Genomic DNA, 22,992 nt, shown 5'->3' with positions numbered 1-22,992 from the left:
CGGGTAGATGAGGCGCTTAGGGACATGGTTTAGTGGGCATGGTGTTGTTGGGTTGATGGTTGGACTCGATGATCTTGGAGGTCTCTTCCAACCTTAATGATTCTATGATTCTATCTTTACTTTATGCCTTACCTGAATTTGCATCTTATTAAAGCAATTGAAAAAACGCTCCAGAATGCAAATCTTGGCATCACTTGCCATAAAACTGAAAGCCAACTGTATCTCTGAGCAGTTAAAATAGGATTTTTGGTCAGAGTGTGAAATATGAGAGAAGACAAGATATACACTTTATTTAATAAGAAAAAGAATAATCCAATTATCCAACAAGAAGAGGTTGCTGATATGAAAAAACCTTATCATAAACATAAGTATGTCTTAGCCCCCAAGTAAGAGTACTGGTGCTTTGTTTGTTTTAAAGTAAGCATGTAGGTCACACTACATGTGAAAGGCTTCTAGGCGTATTCTGTTTGGATCTTCTGGATGTCTCAGGGCAATTCCATATCGCAGCAGCAGCTCAATATAAGGTGGCCAAAATGAGTCACTGATTGTTACATAGGGTTCATGTGGTGTGGTCATTGATTTGTTTATAAGAATCTGGAAGACCAAAAGGATAAGATTTATGAAATGAACAAAACAGCTAGATTTTTATCTCCTTTAACTAAATTTATACAAATGATTGTAATGAGACACATATGTAGGCATTATAAGAAATACAAGACCACAGGAGAATTAAGACCTGTTCAAGGTAGAAGTAAAACAAAGAATTTCCAATTTACTTCATTACATCTTTTTTGATGTAAAAATTAGAAGCAGCATTCTCCTTTTATCCAGACTAAGTTTTTCACCATCTGTCAAAAATTCTTACTGGATTTTAGATAGTGTAACTGTAAATGCCTAAAAAATCTGAACATGAAGGTGGTAAATCATTATATAATTAATCTTTAAGTCAGTAGCTGTTAATTTAAGATTAAAAGGATTTAACAAGAGGGAAAGCTAGATTTTTGGGAATCACTTGCCTCAAAACCATATGACTTATTGTCAACAAATCACTGTCCCTCACTCTTCCAGATTTTAGCAGAGAAGAATGTCCACCTTACAATTTTTCTAAAGTTAATCTCACTAATAAGCTAGAAGAAAAAAAAAAGGCTTAGATTGCGAAGAAGTCTTCCCTGTATTTTGTGTCCTTCTGTAGATAGCATTAGAAATAAATAAGTTTGCACCAGTGAAAAGTTAAGTTTAACAGTCCTAGTTTAACTTCACTATGTTTGCACATCAAATCTTTTTGCTGATCTCATAAATGGATTATCCAAATTCTTAATATCACTTCTTATTTGGGCATCACAAGCACCTTACAACAATTCATCTCCTCTTGATATTTCCTTACTTCTCCTTTGTTCCTTATCTAAATACAGAATCACTTAATGGATTTAAAAAAAGATCAGTTTTTAGATTCTTTTTCTGTTCTTAGAGACCATGTTTATGCCCTCATAATATTGCTCATGGGGAATACTGCAGACAGTACAGATTAAATAATCTCACCCATAGCATTGTGCTTTCTCTATTCATCCCAGATATTTCATCTTTCTACTCAGAGCTTCTAAATGTTATAGCTTTCCTGATTTCACTAGATTCAAAATACTGTCTGCATCTTTACTGCTGAAGAACTCAAAATCCTCACTACTAGACTTAAATCTTTTCACTCATTGCTATTTAAAAAAAAATACCGCTCTTTTTCAGAACATTCCAAAGAATTATTCCAGTTTATGTCTTTTTACTTATCTGCCCCAATTCTGAATATTTACTCCAAATGTATTATTTTAGATGAATTGTTACTTAGTCTTTTCTGACATCTGATATTCCGAAACAGCCTTTATGGCTGTAGCTTTACATACATTCATATTGTAAACAGTCTTTCAAATCTTAAATTAGTTCACTAAATTCTCAATCAGAAGGGAATAATCCTCAGACTGTTTAAAAGGAAAAGAATTACTACATTTGTAAAAAGTTACAGTTCGTTACTGGAATAAAGAGTAGTATAACAAAAATTGAGGTTTACATGAAAAAAGAGTTTACTGCTTGCTTACCACTTAGGCTAGTTTAATGAAGTAGGTACTGATATACCTAAATAATATAAATGTATATACCTAGCTTATCAAAGTGGATTTATTAAAAATGTACACTTTCATTATTTAACAAAACACATGGAGATTGAGGAGACATCGTTAGGAACACATGTACTGATTGTAATTCTGTGAATGAATTACATTTTTACAACAGCAAATCCTAAATCTGTAACTATAATACAAAGATGACTTTGCATTTGTCTCTTTAAGAAACTATTATCTGTATCTAAGAAAACACTTTTGAAATTTAACAGGCACTTGAAGCTAGAACCAAGTTGCTCAACAAAAAGAAAACCCATAAAACAAAGATAAGAGACATTGACAGTTTACGCCAAGATAGTTAAAATTAAAAATAAGTCTGAATTTTTGGAAGTAGTATGTTCTTCCAAATGGAAATCAGACATTACTTGGATGTGTTCATATTTTGAGGAGATTAACAATGTCAGAAAAATATGAAGGGCAATTTTAAAGCATTAGAAGAGCTTTAAAATTTTAATTCCATAGGGAATGTGGCTATTTTAAATTCTGATCTGTTTTCAAGCTCTGCCTAATTTGGCATTAATAGGCATGCTGAGATACTTGAAGCATGTAAAATGATTTTGATTATGTAAGCTCGAAGTCTGGGTTTTAAACTAAAGTACAACAATGTCACAGTGACCAGATCATAGCATCTTAATACCAGAAAGTTGTTATTCATCAAGTTTTCCCTCAGGAAAAAAACTTCCCCCTGACCCCGGAGGTCTTACAGAGATGGTTACAACTGCCTGAACAGCGAGGATGAAGGAGGAATAGGAAATTTCACTTCAAATGCTACATTTAAGACAAGAAGGAACAATGCTAGTGAAAAGATTTTTAATGCTCCTTCAAAATTATGCTTTGCAATTCAAATTCATAAATTGCACTGTGATTAAAAATACACACTAAGCAATGCTGGCATACTTATGAAACCGATTAGAAACGCATGAATCAGATTCATTGATTTCCTCATATGAGAAGGCACTCCAGTTAATACATGAGACTACACATTAATTGGTCCTTTTATAACTGTTATTGTATTATATTTCAATAATACTTTTATTGAAACAGTACAAAATATAGCATGAAATGGAACAACTGATATTTTTGTTAAGCATAGTGGCTTTTATTAGGGGAGACAAATGCTAAGGCTCATACGACTTCTTTAAAATTATCATTATAAAATTAAGACACAAGGAATAATCATTCTCCAGCTTAACTAAATCTTCAGTTTATCTAAATTATTGCCACATCTCTTGTTAAAAATTAGGGGTTTAATTTGATAGGAATTAAAATAGAAATCTGACATGACATTCTTAAACATTCTACTTTTCAATTAACGATCTTAACTGTACATCATATACTGTTATTTATCTTTTTAATATATTATCATCCAATCTGATTATTGGAAAATCCCCCAAATCTCTACATAACAAAACCATCTTACCTCTAAAATTTCATGCAGTGTTATCAGTTCTACAGCTGGCTTTTCAGAAGAATTCTGCAGAGATAATCACCCCCCAGCCAAATTAACAGAAACCAAAACTAAATAGTCAGGAAAATTGTTAATTGACAAAGAAAAATAATCACACAATTATTTGATTGCATAGTACACAACAGATGAAGACTTAGATTTAGTCATGACAAAAATAAAAGGTAGTATTTAAATCATTCATCTACCAGTTCAATATTATGGACTTTAAATGTAATATTTTTTGAATTAATTATTAAAAAAGATTAATCTTAAGTGATCATAGTATATCTACCTGGGTTTACATTTAAATAAAACCAAGTACATCATATTTATAAATGTAGTGCAGTGCAAAACATTCTATGAATATGATCTGTTAGGGAAAAAAAATGTTTTTCTTGAACTTTAGAAAAATGTTTACAATGCAAGTTTGACACAGCTCAGGACTTGAGTTCATAGTGCCTTAGTATTTTTTCATGATTTGCTGATGAATATTTGTTTACTTTTACTCTGACTTCGATTAAAAAAAAATTAGCCAAGCTTAAGAAATAGAATAATTAAAAACTTAAAAAAAGTCCTTGATAAATTATCATTTGTACAGCAATCCATTAGAAGATTACTTGTTTTTATTTGTAGCAAGCAGATCAAGCCATTTGCCTATAAATTGATAGGGATTCCTTAGGCAGCAATACCAACAAAACTGCTTGTGCTGTTGCACAGTGAACCTGATTCTTTTATTTTTCAATTTTATCCTTTTTCCCCTTCCACTTCACATTCAATAAAATAAAGGAGATTAAGCAGCCACCAGCGCTGTATTTTCAGCACTGCTGTTGAGTATGTCAGCTTAAGTCTAAGATATTAACAGATGTGCAGCACCTTATACAAACTCCACTTCTGGAACAGAAGAATATAAGCAATAAAGAAGAATTTGTGAAAGGCAAGTTCTGGCTGCTTTTTTCCAGTCACAGTTCTTAATATTCTCACCTTCAGAAAGCCACAACGGGGACATACTGCCTGCTCCATGGAAATCTTGCAAACCACAGAGCTAGGGCTCAATAATACCTATCTTCGTGCCTTTATTTTGATACGAGGCTGAGGAAATAGAATCTACACTAAGCAGCTGCAAAAGCTTCTTTGGAGCAATCATGAAGATAGCCTCGTCTGTCGTATTTCCCTGGCCAAAAATATTACTTTGTAACTTAGGTAGTGGGTTCAATATTCATGTTTCAAAGTTGAAATTAGGTTGACTTCAGTAATTACTAAAACTGACATACAAAGAATAAAATTCTAAGGCTATTAGTGTAAAAATGTTTGCACTCTCACAGAACTAGCAAACTTCTTGCTCAGCATTTATTTATTTAACCTGAAAGGCAATTTCTCCCTTTGATGAGATAGATTGGCATAAAGAATATTCCTCAGCATATGACTTGTCATATTTCTTATCTTGAAAAAATGTGTTTTTTTAAATCCAAGATTTAAAATGCAAGATAATTCTTACCTCAGTCACTACCTATACTAAAGGTCTTGGACCACGGCAACAGAAGCTAACCTGGGCTGCTGTGATTCAGTCTTCCTGCCCACTCCCAATCCCAGACACAGGTGCCTGGTGAAAGGAGGGTGGAACCAGAACAGAGGCTTGGAGCAGTTTGCACTACTCTGGAGCTGTGCCCTACGGATGTCAGCCCTGCACATTTGCCCTCACACAGAACTGCTGAGAACACAAGAATCTTCCATGAAGTGAAGCAAAATTACTGATATACAGAGTTAAGACTTCAGTGCTTCCACAGTGGTGAACCAAGCTGATAATAGATGTGAATAACATGCTCTGAAAAAAATGTAGCAGCAAATTTCATTGCTAATGCTGTCAATTTGTATTTCTGACACAATAAAGAAAACAATAAAGGTGAAAATGACTGTCTCTCCTGCTTTCACAGTTAATCACTTAGATGCAGATTACAGGGGACCTGCAGTTGAGCCATTGAGATCCAGCTGAGTAAAGAGATATAGAAGAAGCTATGAATTCACAAGGAGTGAAAAGAAAGAAAGAGACTTGTTAGAAGACAAACTGTGTTCAAGAGTTCAGGAAATGCATAAATAAAACTATGACAAGACAAGACCTTGCTTGGAAATGGATCAAAATAAATTTTACATTTAAGTAAAGTAAAAAGGAAAGGTAGAAGGTGAGCTTCCGTGAGCAGGGGAAGGATTGGTTAATCCCAAACACCTTGGGTGATTTTTTTTCTTTAGATTTTACTGAGGAAAATTGCATGGAAGAGAGATGAAGGCAGGGTAGCTAATAAGAATTTCTGACAGTAGGTATAAGAGAGGCTGAGAAAATTCAAGCAGTTGATTTTACTCTGGGGCAGGAGATTTTACATAAAATCTTCTTCAGAACTCTGGAACACACACATGAATTCACTGTTTCTTGTATTTAAAACACAGTTGGATATGACCATGAGCGACTCAATCCAACTTTGACATTGGCACTACCCTGATGATGGTGGTGGAATGGAAGATCGAGAGGTCACTTTCAGCCTATGCTTTTCTATGACATCACATAAATGGGAGCAAATAAATTGGTTTATCTCATTATAGGAAATATACTTTTAAGGAAATAATAATGATATATATGGGAAAAATGGACAATTGCTTAAAATGCATCTGGGAGTCATTAGTGTTTGAAGAGGCATGTCCTAGAACAATTGTAAGATGAATGTGAACCAGTAAATAGGGAGATGAAATATCAGGCTAAAATCAGGAAATATACGATTGAAACACGAGGGTTAATTAAGCTTTAATTTAAACGAAGCTTTAATTTCTTAATGTTGGAACAAAGTACATTGTTAATATTGTAATATTACTACATTTAGTAGTAGCAGGAAACTGGAAGGCATTGATATGCAGAAGAACTAAGATATAATAGAATAAGATGTTTGAAGATGGTTGAGTAAGACTTTGAAAAGGGACATCATGCCTTGAAGGCTCCATTTGGTATTTTTATGTGCAAAATATGTACTTCTATGCAAAAACAAGTTTTTTTTTAATTAAAAGCTAGGGTTCATCACTTGGAAATAACAGGAAGAAAAAGACAAGGGTGTAATCAGTTGCTTTTGTGATGACTGTTAGCTAGTAGTTTTGTTCATAATATTGTTTTTTTACCAGGTTCCAAAAAAGATTAATCCAATTGGAAACAAATATAGAAAATGGATATTATTAGGATAAGCCAGGGAATTGAAAAAAATTATCTTACAGGAGAACAAGAAAGGCTTGCTAGTTCAATTAGCAAAACAAAGAAAGAGAGGGTATAAGATTGCTGTCTATAAATATATCAGGAGGAATAAACATAAGAAAGAAAAAGAGCTATTCTAAGGACAATACTGGTGAAGAATACATGGATCTGGGTTAGACATAAATAAATTTAGACTGGAAGTTGGGGGACAGTTTCTAACTAGAGTACTGAAGTACTAGAACAAACCCCAATAGAAACAGTAGTAAAAAATGATTTGTTTTAAAATGGACCTCAGTGATAATATTTAAGAAATTATATTATGCAGTTGTCTGAAATTACAGGGAACTGGATTAAAGAAATCCTTTTTACTTCTGTATTCTGAAGTGTGTCTGAAATCAAAATCAACCCCTGCCTTTTTGTAGCTTTTTTGTAATTATTCTTTCACATAGCAATGGTAAAAGTTTTATTTTTACTGCAGACTTTGAATTTATTATGCAAAATACTCCCTGACTGCCTATTTTCCCTAAAGTGTTAAGATAATTTTTGGCCCAGTTTGCCTGAACAGAAACTGATGGTTAACATTCCAAACTACACTGTAATTATAAACACTTGTTCTTATTACTGTTCCAAAAACATTGTTAGACAATTAAAATTTGCTTTGCCAAGGAAAATATGAATCCACTTGCCTAGTCCAGTAAAGAAGAAATGGAACAATTTGGACTGAACCCCTCACCGTTTCCAAATTTGGCACAGCTTGCAGTTCAGTAAGAAATACAATACATTGCTATGCATCTCATTGGGTAAAGGATATATGCATTAAAAAAGAAAATATCCAGCTGGGAACAGCCTTAAATAATATAAACTAACCTGAAAAATATCAATTAAACCTAAAAGATCAGCTGTAAGAACTATAGTTACTTCAGTATAACTGCAGATTCTATGCTAGTGACTTTAAAAAGATATTGCATCTAATTAAATAGAAATTGAACATTCCAAATTTAATAATTACTAAGAAAATCTTACCTTCTTTTTAGCACTTCCACCCTTCTCTGGAAGCGGAAAATGTTCTTCTAGGAATTCACCCAGAGCATCCAAGAGTTCTTCCTTATATATCTTTAGTTTCAACATTTTGCTTTGCAGTTCATGAAATACTCTAGTATTCAGACTAATAGTAAAAACATAGCAATAGAATATGAAATTCAATAAAATAATTAAAAAGTTCTTCTTAAGTAAAAAAAATCCCTTATTTTCTATTGTTATAAGTTCAACATCTTCAATCACAGGATATAAGCAGATAGTAGCAATATTTTCCATGTTTCAAATATGGATTACTGAGTTATTTGATCTATTTAACAAAACAAGGAGTATGTTTTAAGAGTTTGTTTGCTCTTGTTGATATTTAAATTCTTCAATATAAAAACTCAACACTGTAGAAATACCTTTGTTCGGAAAGTTGTTCAACTTGAGTTTTTGTCTCTTCTTCAATTCCATTAAGAGTATCTAGTATCTGCTCCTGTTCCTCATGCCACTGCTGTTCTCTTTGAAACATGAAAAGTAGGAAGTGACATAACAGATAAATAGTTTTCCTGGACAGTCAAAAAAAAGTGGTAAAAAAGCTTACAGCATTCATAAGTCCAAATTATTATATTACCTTTTCAGTTCTTCTTCCAGTTGTTTATTCTTTAACTGAACTGTTGACAGCACCATTTCAAGATCATTCTTTACTTTCTGCAACTATAAAAAAGTAAAAGTAAACCTACAGTTTGCAGATAGCCCAGTCTGTAGTATTTGTTCTATGTAAGGTTACATCTGTAAATCTGGTAAAGAGGGCCAAAATTACCTGTAATTTCTTAAGAAATATGGCCATAGAGTGACACACTATTTTTAAATCCAGCTGGAGCTATTTAAAATCTTACTGTCACCAGTTGCTCATTAATGTCTTATTGAAGCTCTGTAAAACAACATAGTTGATTTTACCTGAAGCAGATTATGGAGCACACACATGAACTGCTCATCTGATGAAAGACTGAGGAGAAGACATCTACAGCACCAGGGCTGTGTTGTCTAAATCATTGCAGCTGTTTGCAAGAATGAATCCGTGCTAATTGCACCAACATAAGATAGCACTTGGAAAACAAAGATGCTGCAAAGAAAGACTAATTGCATCCATGAATAAATGGTCCTCAGTGATATGGACATATTTGGGAGAGAAAAGGGGGAGAAATAAAACTACTGCAGCCAGAAGTTATATGCGCTGCTAAAGATAGGGAACAGTGGGCTCTCAGTGGACTAGGTCTTTCATTAGTGCATTATGTTCTACGAAGTAGTATTTCTAATAGTTTATGGGTTGGTTTTTTTTTAATATAAACCTATGATCCGGATGTATTTTGTCTCCTTCCATACAAACTATGAGAACTTTTATTTAGCTCAAAGAAATAAAAATTGTGAAAATATTCTACAGAAGCAAATATGCTTTATATACGCAACATTTCAAAAAAATATTAGAATCCTCAACAAAAGAGGCCACAAAATGGGATATCAGATCAAACATGCCATAGCAATCCAGTCAAATGAAAGTGTGTAACCAAACAACTTAATAGTGACTCTGAACAGGAGCTGGGTTCCCTGTTGTGAGTGATACTGGAGGGAGGAAAGCTGCTAGGAAGAAGAAAACCAAAAAGACTTTTTTTTTCCCTGAAGCCATAGCCACAGGAATATTCTCAGGTCATGTTGCATACCAATGTCCAATCAATATAGTGTAATGCTACCCCTAAGACATTCTTGATTTGCTCCTTCTTCCAAAGGTGGAAGAACTCAAAATATTTGCAAATTATTGCCACAGAACTCCAGATCTAAGAATACTGTGTGTAACAATGTCACATTACTTTATATCAAGTATGAAATGCAATATATAAAGACTTTTTGTTTAAAAGATCATTCATTACAACTAGGAAATTTTAGTAGTTATAGTACAGGGGAAGAAAAAACATTAAAACAATGCCTAAAGAAACATACAGAGTATCTTAGCAGTAGTCCACCACAGGAGTAGTCATAGAAAAATGCAGCAATTGTATATACTTTTTAATTTTTTTTTCAATGGAATTTTATTATCTCTTAACAAACAGACTTACCTCTTCTTTTCCTAATGCTAAGAGTACATCTTGATTGGTAGAAATTACTGAAAAATAAAATAAATTGGTGTTTTTGCACTGGATGATAGACTTGTTTATATCAAAAAGCAGCCTAGCTAGAGAGGAACTTGTGTAGCATCTAAAAAACTAGCTTGGCTGTCAGCAGCAGTTTAACCACATTTTGTGGTGTCCTGTGGGTGAACCTACTGTCACTTTTCAGCAAGTTAAATTAGGCTGAAAAAGAATGTGGTGGTGTTAATGCTTCTGCGTTATTTTTTTATACCTGAAGTAGCTCAGGTACATAATATTGAAATGTGAACTAGTCATACTTCATGATAAGCAAGCCTGATATTTTCAGTGGAAGGGATTCCATCAACATTACCAATGTGGGCAATGAAAATCTTCCAGTCTTCCAATTCCTCGTTAAACAGCCTCCCAAATGCTTGATCAGGGTTGTAAGACCTATCAGATTTAAAGAACTTCAAAAGCATGTCACCATCCTTACTGTTCACAGGAACAGCTACATGTAGGGAGATGAAAGGCCCAGCAAGGCCAATATCCTAACTCCAACTCTGAGCAACAGCAGAACTTAAGGGAAAGTACAGTACTATTCAAGGATGTGGTAATGTTTCCCCAGAATGCTTCTGCAAAATGCAGTGATTTATGGCTCATGGATTTTCTGAATAAAAAGTGAATTGTTGTATTTGATAGCCTTCAATGGACTCCAATCAATTCTCAGTTCCATGTCAACTTGCAGCATCTGCATAAACGTTTGACTTTTTCAGAAGTGAAGCATTTGGATCTATTAACAGAAGAAATGAAAGCTACTCTAACAGATTTAAATTTAATATGATGAGGATATTTTTTGCCCAAACTTGGGCTCCAAATCTGTAATCTTAAAAATAATTACTTCAATAAAAGCTTTTCCTTTAACAATAAGGGAAACCCTTAACCCTCTCATAAAAGCATTAAATATCTCCTAAATACAACACAGTTGATTTCTTAAGTTCATAAAAGTACTTTTTTTGGTAAAGTAATTTTAGTTTTTATCTCCACAAATTTTGAGAAGCCTTAGATTCGTAGTTTTAAAAGCAGCATTTGTTCTGAGATGAAAGTCAGCAAAACTACTGAGTTCAAAATATATTAAATTACATGTCACAAGAAAATCCCTTTTACTTAGAAAGAATAACTGTCTCCAAATCTTGACACAAAATTTGAGTAGAGTGCTCCCAAATTAAGCTTATGTTTAAGAGCTGTGGGAGGTAGTTGTCTGGGCTATTATTAGAGCAATATTTCTTTAGTGACACGAATATCCCACATACACATGATGAAATTCATTGGTGTGCTTTTATTCACATTCACTGGCATATTGCAAGAAACCCTACAACTCTTCCCCTTGCCACTCCCCCCCCCCGCCCCCAAACATGATTATTGTGAGCCCTCACTACCTGGAATTATCAATTTCTACTATTGGTTTGTAACACTTCTTCATTTTTAGATACCTAATCCTGAGTATGTACTTCCCATTCAATATTAATATTGTGTGAGTATCAGAATAGAAGGTCACATCTTCCTAGGAAAGAAATCACTAACACTCATTTAGTGAAGGAACAGTGCAGATATAAGACACTGGGACAACACATTTATGGCAGGTGCTACTGTAAAGAACACACGTTGCCCTGTCTACTATCAGCTAAAGCTTTTTCAGTTATGAATCACTGCACTTGCAAAAATCAAATGTCAAACAGAATTGCCCAGTGATACATAGTACAATTACTAAGCAAAATACTACCAGATGCTGAGAATGTAAAAGCAACTACTATGCACATGTTTATACAGAAACTCCTATTAAAATAGGAGGAATTTGGCAGAATACTGGTATTTTGCAAAGAAAAATAGAAATTATGCAGAGACCACAACTGGTTTATATGGTTTAAAATATAGTTGCTTCCACTTCCTCATTTTGCAAAAGTAGAAGTTAAATTCTATTTTTATGAGCCAAACGCTTGTTAAGAAGTTTTAATTCAGCTGATTTAGCAGCTCTAGAGCTACATAAATAGTACCAGAAATTGAGAACAAACAAAAGACTAAACTAAAAGCTTTGCAAAAATAAAATTTGCATTGTGGATTCAAGTCTGTTTGCCAATGTTGTGCCCAAAGAAATGTAGAACTGCCAAGTTACAACCTCTGAAAATAAGGTTTAAAGTTTAAATGCTGACAGGCCCTCATTTACACGAAATTAATTGGCCATTACTAAAAGCAGAAACCAAAGTAACAAGACAGCCTGACATCCATGCTCTATTAGTAAATTGTATGAAATTAGTATTTCTGCTACTTCTATTTAGATAAATTCAGGCAATGTTTTCAATTAAGTAATTCCTCCTTCAAAACAAACAGTAGGTAGAAAGGAGCCAAGATGGACAGAAAAGATGTAAGCACAGTAGACTTCATTTTCATACAAGCACTATAACTCTATTCAAATTCTTAGCAGCAACTTCTTTTTTCTTCCCTCAGAAAGATAGCCAAAAAGGCAAAGCTTTGGCTGCAAAATATTATTTGCATTATAATATGCATAGATCATTTCTCTAGTACAAAATTAAGATTTCTAATAATAAATCTTATCACCTGGGAACAAGTAAGAATGGTTGAGCAAAGCAAGTCAGCAAGCCAATAAAAACAGGTCAAGCCCCAAGAATATTTAAGTAAAGAGCTTAAAGTTTAAAATAATTACATATTTTAGTCAGGAAGCCTAACATCTCCAGGTTTTTTTATCCAGATAAAAACTGTAAGTGCTTTCAATTCATTTGTTTTAATCCAGCAGTTGTATTCATGAGCAGCAGCCAAGAACCAGTATTTCCCAAATTCATTCACTGTCATACTTCTGGTCTACATACCTCTAAGAAGCATTTGAGGCTCACCATTTTTAGAGATGGGTTTACAAAGCACATGAACTATGAAATTATTCTAACAGAGCAACAATATCTATTTATAAGAAAGAAATACTTATTTTTTTCCAGCTCCTATTATTTGATCACAATATGCAGCAAGTAAATGAACTTTTAAAGTCACTTCTCCAGCTTCTTTCATGTTTGTCTGAAAATGCATTCCAATTTGGCCAAGTTACAACATACTGGAAATCACCATTTGCTGTCTAAAACACATTCCTATCATTTTGTAAACACTAAGAAAACCAAGCCTCTTCTGGCATAAAAGTATTCAAATGAGTCAATGTATCCATTTAAAGATTAACTAATAAGTTTTACTGGGTTGAAAGGTGCTAATGGTTCCTTGACAGGAGACATAACAGTGAGTGCTACCAGAATACTAATGATAGCGTAGTGTGAACTGTTTTAGTGGTCTCCAAATGGAACATCTGAAAAAAAAGAGATTACTTTACTCACACTTAGATTCTAAATGGTTTTATTTTCCATGTCTAGGCACATCAGCCTTGCAACAGAGTGAAATCAGTCAGCACTGATGCTTATGTACAAAAAATTTTGAAGAACTGAGGAATTTATACCATTTGACTGATAATGCCTAACAAATGTAAGAGCTACCACTTGTCTCAGTGGTTTGTGCTTCTCAGGATCAATAAGTAATCTGGATTCCTGTGTTGTTAAAATAAACTGAGTATCTTTTACCACCTTTTCTTGACCTGAAATCTCTGACCCCTGTTAAATCCAAGCTAGATATTTTATTATGGTGTAACGGGCTTACCGCTAAAGATTTACTTCTAAGTTTCAGCTAGTACATCATAATACAACACACTTTTGTGAAGCAGTATGTTGTGGTTAAACCACAACACAGTAATAAAAAACCAAAGGAGGTATGGTTAAAAACATGTCTGGGTAAATTATTGTTAGTTTATTAGCAATACATGCAAAGAAAAAAAAGATATATCAACTTCTTAAAAGACAAAATGAAGACAAAATTCTCTGCCAAAGTAGTTCTGTCCTAAAAAGGAAATACAAATGAAAGATGGAGAAGAAACCATCACAGAAAGGAGAAACCTGAATGAGGGTAACAGCACAATGAACTGTTGTTATTTTGTTAGGAGATCTGCTAACTGTTATTCTTCCATTAAACTGACTGATGAATGGTGATATGAATCATGCATTTATTTGTCCAGAATCATAATATTAAGTTAAGTAGAATTCACTTTGAATTTTAAGTTCATTTAGAACTGAAGTGCAAAAAGAATATAGAAATGAAACATACATGCTACTGTGGGAAGTATTTAATTTAATATTTAAGTAGTTATAGTATGAAAATACAGTCAGCAGACGTTTGATATATACACAGTTTAAGATGCCTAGATGAAAGAGATTTTGCAGAAATTTGTATGAGTATACCTTACGTGGAAGCAGTTACTTACATTCAGGACTTCTTTTTTGCCATTGATTATATTCCGCTGTTAAAGCTTTCAGTCGCGTCATTAACAAGGAAAGCTGTATAACAAGAAAAGAAGCAGCTCTTGAAGTGTGTTGAGTTGCATTGGAGTCAAATGAGAGAGAACGGGATAGAAATTCAATTATTAAGTTTATACAGCAGAAAACAAAAGAGCATCTATTACAATAGACCACTTACTCCTTGAAAAGGTTTAAAAAGCCACTTGCAGGGATCAAGAAACATGTTTATTCTTTTTTCAAAAGAAGGAAATCAGAAGTAGTCAGAGTTGGAATTTTTCTCCTCATTTCTTCTGTAATATCAGACAATGACCACAACTGAATATGAGCCACTAGAACCAATGACAATACTTCACATCCCCACTATACCAGATGCATGGTTGATACACATTTAAGGTTAAATGGACTCTGCTTGATGACTACACAAAAGATTGGCTTCCAAAAAACCAGTACTCAAATAAATCTATCAAAACCACATCTGTGGACTCAACAAAAAATGCTTTAGAACTAGTGCTCTAGCTCACTGTAATCACTGAAAATATAGGAGCAATAAGAAAAACATCACTTCACAAGTTTATTAAAAAACCCCCGAATTAAACAACCATAGATTTTTAAAGATGTACTTATTTTATTATCTTACTATGTTCTGGAGAAAGCATATATTCATTATTACTATTCCACTTCCTGAAACTGAGGACTACACCTATAACTTCTTCAAATACATTGTAAATTACATATAGATATCATATTACAAGTAACCTGATAAATTAAGCATACATTTAAATACAAAAGGTACTGCTGATATGGTCAAGCATTCTGTAAAAAGCACTGCAGATTGCATTTGGCTTTACATCAACTAAAGAGAAAAATATACTAAGAATCATCAGCCAAGTTCTTATAATAAAAATATCAAGAATTGACAACTTAGGCTTAGCTTTTCACTACTCAAAATAACGTTATGAAGTGCATCTTCAAGAGACAACCTTATAAGAGAAAGGAAAAGAAAACATAGAATCATAGAATCATTAAGGTTGGAAAAGACCTCCAAGATCATCCGAGTCCAACCGTCAACCCAACACCACCATGCCACTAAACCATGTCCCTAAGCACCTCATCTACACGTCTTTTAAATACCTCCAGGGATGGGGACTCAACCACTTCCCTGGGGAGCCTCTTCCAATGTTTCACCACTCTTTCAGTAAAGAAATTTTTCCTCATGTCCAATCTAAACCTCCCCTGGCGCAACTTGAGGCCATTTCCTCTCGTCCTATCACTTGTTACTTGGGAGAAGAGACCGACACCCACCTCGCTACAGCCTCCTTTCAGGTAGTTGTAGAGCGCGATAAGGTCTCCCCCCTAATATGATATAACCATATGAGTCTTGACCTCTTCCATAGACTGAAGGTGGACAGTATTTCTCTCATTTTCACTCTATACACATATACAATATTATAATAAAATGACCTGTCTTTAGCAAGAAATGACTAATTATAGTGAAATATTAGGAAATGAGCATTTTCACAATAAGGAAGAAAAATAAAATGGCAATAAAATAGAAAAACAAACCCAAAGCAAAAGAAATGATCACCATACAAACATTTCTTATTTTCTACATCAGGTGGTGTCATCTCTTTTGTAATGGAGCACTACTCTTGACAATTCCATCAGCTCATTCTTTGTTCCTTTAAAATTGATAAAAAAGGATGTACGAAACATTCTAGATATTCCAGCAACTGGACAAAAAACTCTCAGATAAATTAATACTACCATTCAGCAACCTGAAATCAAGGACTGTCTTTTCAACAGACAAATACATACAGCAAATACGTACAGATGTCTCCCTCTCATGCCCTATATACATTCCTAGCAAAGTATGCTGCTCAGTAATTAATCCATTACATCACAGACCAGAATCAGTCCCCAAATTTAAAGGATAAAACCACAAAGAGTACACTGCAAGATTACAGTCTTGAGGTGATTAAGGAATGAACATTAGTGACAATGTCAACAGCAAGGAAAAAACACATAGCTTCTTTGCCAGCTACAATGAAAATACAATACAATAGTCCCAGTTGGAAGGGACCTACAATGATCATCTAGTCCAACTGCCTGACAAATTCAGGGCTGATCAAAAGTTAAAGCATATTATTGAGGGCATTGTTCAAACACCTCTTGAACACTGACGTGCTTGGGGCATCAACCACCTCTCTGCAAAGCCCGTTCCAGTGTTTGACCACCCTCTCGGTAAAGAAACACTTTCTAATGTCCAGTCTGAACCTCCCCTGACACAGCTTTGAACTATTCTCATGTGTCATCACTGGATAGCAGGGAGAAGAGCTCAGAACCTCCTTCTCCACGTCCCCTCCTCAGGAAGCTGTAGAGAGCAATGAGGTTGCCCCTCAGCCTCCTTTTCTCCAAACTAGACAAGCCCAAATTCCTCAGCCTTTCTTCACTTTGTTGCCCTCCTCTGGACGCATTCAAGGACCTTCACATCCTTCTTAAGTTGTGGGGCCCAGAACTGCACACAGTACTCAAGGTGAGGCCACACCAATGCTGAATACAACGGGACAATCACCTCTTTTGACTGGCTGGTTATACCGTGTTTGGTGCACCCCAGGATGTGGTTTGCCCTCTTGGCTGCCAGGGCCCACTGCTGACTTGTATTGACCTTCGCATCAGACCAGCACCCCTAGATCCCTTTCTGCAGGGTTGTTCTCCAGCCACTCCTCTCCCAGTTTATAGTTGTGCCTGGCATTACTCCGTCCCAAGTGCAGAATCCAACATTTGTTCTTGTTAAGTGTTGATTGCCATTGAAGATTGCCCAATGCTGCAATCTATCTAGATCCCTCTGCAAGGCATCTTGTCCCTCCAGAGAGTCAACAGCACCTCCCAGTTTGGTATCATCAGCAAACTTGCTAATGGTGCATTCAACTCCTGCAGCCAGATCGTTGATAAATATATTGAACAGAACTGGCCCTAGAATTGAACCCTGAAGAACACCGCTGGTGACCGGTTGCCAGCCAGATGTAGCCCCATTCACTACAACCCTTTGAGCCCCGCCATCCAGCTGGTTCTTCACCTAGCACACTGTGTACCTGCTCATCCCACAGCTGGACAACACATCCAGAAGGATGCTGTGAGGGACAGTGTCAAAAGCCTTACTAAAAATCCAGAAAAACTACATCCACCACCTTCCCTTCGTCCACTAGGTGAGTGACCTTAACATAGAAGGATATCAAATTAGTTAAACAGGACTTTCCCTTTGCGAACCCATGTTGACTGTGCCTGATGATTGCATTGGTCTTTAAATGTCTTTCAATAGCACCCAGTATAATCTTCTCCATAATGTTTCCAGGAACTGAGGTTAGACTAACAGGTCTGTAGTTTCCTGGGTCAATACAAGTGCTTATGTTAGGGCTGCAATAAAATCCCATGAAAGTTGCTGACAGAGGATATAACATGACCTTTTCGTCTCTTCCCTATTTTCTATTATGAAGTGCAATCTTAAATTAATCTTCATTTTTGCAACTCCATTTAATCATTGTCTTGCTATGACAGTTTAAGAAAAGCATATCTTGAAAGTTTAAGTATTAATTACGAGGGTATGATGTGCTTCAGTAAAGCTGCAAAGAAATATAAAAACCTCAGTCTACACCCAATTAAAGTTATAAAAAAATTATTTTTACTTATAGGATTTCATCCAAATTCCTAAAAGGAGAAAAAGATTGTATTTTATACATTTGAATATGCATCTTCATTTACTTATTCCAATTAAATAATAGTTTAGAACACAGTTTATTACTAGCAAGAGGTAAATGTTAGTAATTACATAGTAATTAAACATCTGAATGTATTCAACAGATACACCTCTGAAGAAAAGTTCTTGTTTTGTTAATTGTTCATTCAAGTGTATTGAATTAACTATCTGAATGCTCTTACTGAAGTCACACAAGATGGAGATTTATAAGACCTACATATTTCACCCAACCAGCCCAATGTTTAACTATTTATACTTTCCAAATTTGGAGTCCTCATCTAAATAGGAACCTTTAAAATAGAATTTATAATTTACAAACAACTGAACAGTGAGCCAGCATTGTCTTTTTTTCCCCAAAAGAAAAAGTCATTGTTCCCCAAAATTTGAGGGATACAGGAACTCACTTTCATGTACTCAGCATCACTCAGTTCATTTCTAATTCAAGCACATCAGTTTCCTAGTGAAATCCACAAATGGGGAACAACTGTAATTTGCAAATGCAAAGTTCCAGACTAAAACTAAAAGGATCCATATAGTTTCACAAATTACATATAAACTGATTAAGAAATAGTCCAAATAGGTATTAAGTTACAGATCCCTCCATATTGCTGCCTATGTTAGTCGTTTTCATCAGTCATGGCAGGACTGTATCTAGACTCTTTGCTATACATAAATGCAACTTTCCAGTATTTGCTAGAAGCTTACTTCACAATACAGCTTCAAAGTTAATAAGAGTAAAACTGTCAGCTTTAGAGAATAAGTGAAGATAATTTAGTTTCCTTCTTTTGGAAACACACCATATCTTTACAGAAAACTAAATATTTTGTGGAGAATAAGAAAAAACTGTCTTACCTTGGCATCTGATTTTAACAGTGTTTCCGTTCCTAGATGCATTAGCTTGCTCTGACACTTGGTAGAAAACAAACAAAACACAAACAATATTTATTTACTCTTCCCTTTTGTAAGAAAGAAACATGATGCTTAGAAATTCCGACAAAAGTTGTTTAACATAGAAAAAACTGTTTTTATTTGGCTCCTACCACATCCCTCAGAGCCTGACCCAGAACAGCAAATTAAGAAATATTTTTAAATCATACCACAGTAGAACTTCAATTAATTGAAAAGTAGAAAAGTAGCAGCTAACAAAAAGTGTATGATTTGAGGTACCTAGGAGCTAATTCAATGACTACTAGTTGTTTAAACTTTTTGCTGAAACATGCATGCATCCAGGATTCAACAATCACAAAGTAATAAAAATCCTACTGTTTTTATCAACTTCCAAAAACAATGCAAATTATCACTGCCTGTATTGTTTTGGGGATGTTGGGAACAAGATACAAGATAGCAAAGATTTTCAATTAAATTCAAAATAATAAACATTCTAACTTCCCTTCTAATCTGAAAATTTCAAAGAAAGTTCACATCCTCGGAAGTGGTGCCAAACAAAACTTCTGTTGATAAGTTATTACAGTACTTCAGAAACCTTGACACAGAATTCTCTGTCACTTTTTCAATATTAACATAACTTTACATGTAACAACAAATAAAAATCACATTAGTCTTTTTTAAATCTACTTCTGTAAAAACATTGCACTGTGGTTGTCTATAGTTTGTTCTACTTTAAGTTTGGAAATATTTTTACTTCAGTTTCTGATACTCTTAATGCTTTGAATCTACAGCTCAGAACTCAAGCAAATAGCATATAAATACCACATAAAATTGAATGAAGCAATTAAGACTCTCAAAATATAGTTTAGAACATGACTTTTCAGACTCAGCAGAATCTTACAGGATGCACAACATTCCCTCAGAACTGTTAAAGTTTCTTTCCTGTGATTCCTGTAAATAAAAATAACTTGCTCCAAAATGTTATTATTACCATATTGGACCATATATTGAGAGAGAAATTTTATTCTTGAGGATGTAACTGTCAGTTTGCATGAGTGTATGCTAACATCATTGTCCTTCTAAGCCTCTTTCTCCTCCCATTCTCTCTCCTTTAAGATCGAAAGTACTTATGAACAGCAGTTAAATCCTATCTTGTTTGAGGCTAAAGAGAGAAGGATCTCAAGTCTCAGTGTGCTGGTACTACCAGAACACAAGTAAATTGTTTAATTTTCCCTAGTTTTAACATATACTCCCATTCTATTTAGCTAAATCGTAACATCAGCACACTGTAAACAAAGTTTGACACTGCAAGGCATTCTTCACCCCTGCCACCACTTCTACTTTTGGCCTTTCTGAAGATCTTCTCTTCTGGTCCCCCCTGCCCCCTGCTTTTTTTTCTTGTTTTGTTGCAGTGGTTTCTTTGGAGGGGGTGAGATAAGCATGCAGTGAAGAATGAAGAGATGAACAAAAAAATGTTGAGGAAAGTTTACAACAAATCTAGTCTATCACTTGTGATTTGCATACCTCTTCCATCTGCTTCCAAATACTCTCACATTCATCCAAGAGTTCTTCCTTGGCATCTACAGGATAAACTGAGTCCTTGGTGATTTCTGGTAAATATTCAGCCTATTAACAAGCAAATAGAACAGTTATCATGTAGATCTACAACAATTATTAACAGGTTACCGAATCATACCTGCTACTTCAGGTCAAATGTATAACAGAGCAATCCCTCTGAACCCAAAGCTTTCAGTTAACTCCCCTATATTTCTAGGCAGCACCAAATCATTCAGTACAATCAGCTAACTATATTACTATAGTAAAATTTTAAGACACTAATAATGTTTTTTTTCAAATTGAATCACAAAGTCCTAAATTTTCAAAACTGTTTTGATTATCTGCAATTGTGTTTTTTGTTTTCTGACAACTTTAATAAAGAAACAATAAGAGAATCTCACATCTACAAAGCCAAGCTTTTCTTCCATGTATCTGCAAAGTTCTTAAGCATAGTTACTTCTGATCTGTCTTCCAATAAACATCCTAATCTATTTCTCCTTGTGACAATTTGAATTCAGAATCTTTTTGCTTAACAAATTAAAGTGTCCTGGAGGTTACTAGAAAAAAAACAAACAAATGAAAGATATGCAGGCAACCAAGGAAAGAGGGCACCAGGACAGCCAAGAGAAAAATCAACCCAAGTTTAATTAAGAGTTTGAGAAACTGTTGGGTCAGATAGAAAACATACAAATTCAGAAATTTAATGCTAGTCAAATCTATAAAGAGATACATGAATGACAACAGCAATTAAGAGGGAAAAACAAGAAGGGCCAAAATGACACTCAAAGGATTTTTTTTTTTTAAGGTTAAACAACCAACAGGAATTTCCTAGATGTACAAGATGCAGGAAGCCTTTAAAAATACTTAAATGGCTCACTAATACCACCATACACTTAGAGATTAAAAAGAGACATTAAAAAAGATAAAGATCTAAAGAAGAAATAAACATCTCTGCCTTCTTAATGATGCATTCAACCTTTTGTTCATTTTCAGAACAAAAACGCAGCATCAGAGAAAATTATGTTGAAAACCTAAGTAATTTAAAAGGAGTGAAATATTCACCAAGGACCTCCAAAGTTCAGGTATGCCATAGCAGACTGGCTAAGAAAAAAAATCAGAATGAACACTGGAAGTACTCTAGAAAACTGAAAGGTAGCAATACTTCTATTAAGCCTCCTAGGCAAATGCGTTGCATCAATAATTAAAAACAGAACACTAGAAAAATCTGGATTGCCATGATCTGATAAGGTCTAACGAGCAGTTTTTGCAAAGGAAAATCATTATCTTAAGAGTCCTGGAATGTCTCCATAACATAAAAGAGAACTAGTTCACATAATTTATTAAGCCTTCCAAAATGCCTCCAGCGAAGTCCCCCACAGAACGTTAATAAAGAAACTAAGCAGTCTTGAGATGCAATGTACTTTTTTCCTCAGACCTAAAACCGTCAAGGAGACAAACAAACAAAAAAGCCTAAACAAATAGTTTTCATCATGGCAAAAAGGCTCAGCAGCAGAACTAAGAGGGCCTGAATGAAAAAAAAAAAAAAAGATATAGCCTCTGGAAATTTGAAAGGGGTCTTGGGGTGAAAGAAAAAGTCCTATCCCCCTGTGTCCCCCTGCAATAATACAATCCATCAGCATGAAAACATATGAAATAAGTCTGAGTAGATAGCAAAAAAACCCCCAAAATGTTTAAATGATAAATTATAACAATTTTATTATTATTGACCTTCAAAATTTCCATGATTGATTTCACACACAGTTTCAGAATGTACCTATTATGAGGAGATACTACAGGGCTCTGTAGTGCAAGCCAAACTGACTTGTGGTCCCCAGTACCATGCTGTCAATTACCTTATAAAGTATACACATCAAAGTGTCATGTTCAGATATTTTTCCTTGTAGCTTGCAGTTTTCCCTATTTCTGTATGGTAAAATTAGGTTTCTATTTGTACACCATACCTGAAAACTGAAGACTTTTTTTGCATGTCATTAACATTAATGCATTCCAGTTTCAACATGTTACTCCTTCTTACCTCATTTTAGAACTACATAATTAGGTAAAAAATACAGGCAGGGACAAAAGTGCATTGTAGGCTCTATGCCAGCCAGGCTTCATGGGAGGTGTTTCACGTCAACAAATACAAAACGACCAACTACTGGAAGAAATTCAGAGATGAGAAAGGAAAGTAACAGCAGCCCTGGGAAAACTGATAGGAAAGAAAAAAAAAAAAACCCCAGACAGAAAGCCGGGAGTTCCCTTGAGGAAGGAGAATAATAAAAGGACACAAGTAACATCACGCAAGAGGTTAGACAGGGCGCTCCCACGCTCTCTGACATAAACCCCAGGACTACACCAGCGACTGGAAAACATGGGAAGGAGGTTACTCCTCACAGGCTAGGGCCGAACGCAGCC

The 22,992-nt window shown here is 34.7% G+C and overlaps 1 protein-coding gene across 1 annotated transcript in view; it reads right to left on the bottom strand.

Annotated features, from left to right (window-relative positions):
* Positions 1 to 345: 345 nt before the first annotated feature.
* The window catches only part of CENPK (centromere protein K), a 23,786-nt gene continuing 1,139 nt past the window's right edge, over positions 346 to 22,992 (bottom strand). The window contains exons 2-10 of the mRNA XM_009327337.1: positions 20,545 to 20,646; positions 18,985 to 19,041; positions 14,345 to 14,417; positions 9,970 to 10,016; positions 8,490 to 8,572; positions 8,278 to 8,376; positions 7,862 to 8,003; positions 3,586 to 3,639; positions 346 to 594 (exon numbers count right to left, since the gene is read on the bottom strand). Coding sequence (XP_009325612.1) covers positions 436 to 594; positions 3,586 to 3,639; positions 7,862 to 8,003; positions 8,278 to 8,376; positions 8,490 to 8,572; positions 9,970 to 10,016; positions 14,345 to 14,417; positions 18,985 to 19,041; positions 20,545 to 20,646 — 816 coding nt within the window. The 3' untranslated portion in view covers positions 346 to 435. The remainder of the gene's footprint in view (positions 595 to 3,585; positions 3,640 to 7,861; positions 8,004 to 8,277; positions 8,377 to 8,489; positions 8,573 to 9,969; positions 10,017 to 14,344; positions 14,418 to 18,984; positions 19,042 to 20,544; positions 20,647 to 22,992) is intronic.

The sequence above is a fragment of the Pygoscelis adeliae genome, unplaced genomic scaffold, assembly GCF_000699105.1.
Source record: "Pygoscelis adeliae isolate BGI_AS28 unplaced genomic scaffold, ASM69910v1 Scaffold26, whole genome shotgun sequence".
Taxonomy (NCBI): Eukaryota; Metazoa; Chordata; class Aves; order Sphenisciformes; family Spheniscidae; genus Pygoscelis; species Pygoscelis adeliae.
The sequence above is the reverse complement of the archived record's forward strand: the minus strand, read 5'-3'. Positions and strand labels throughout refer to the sequence as shown.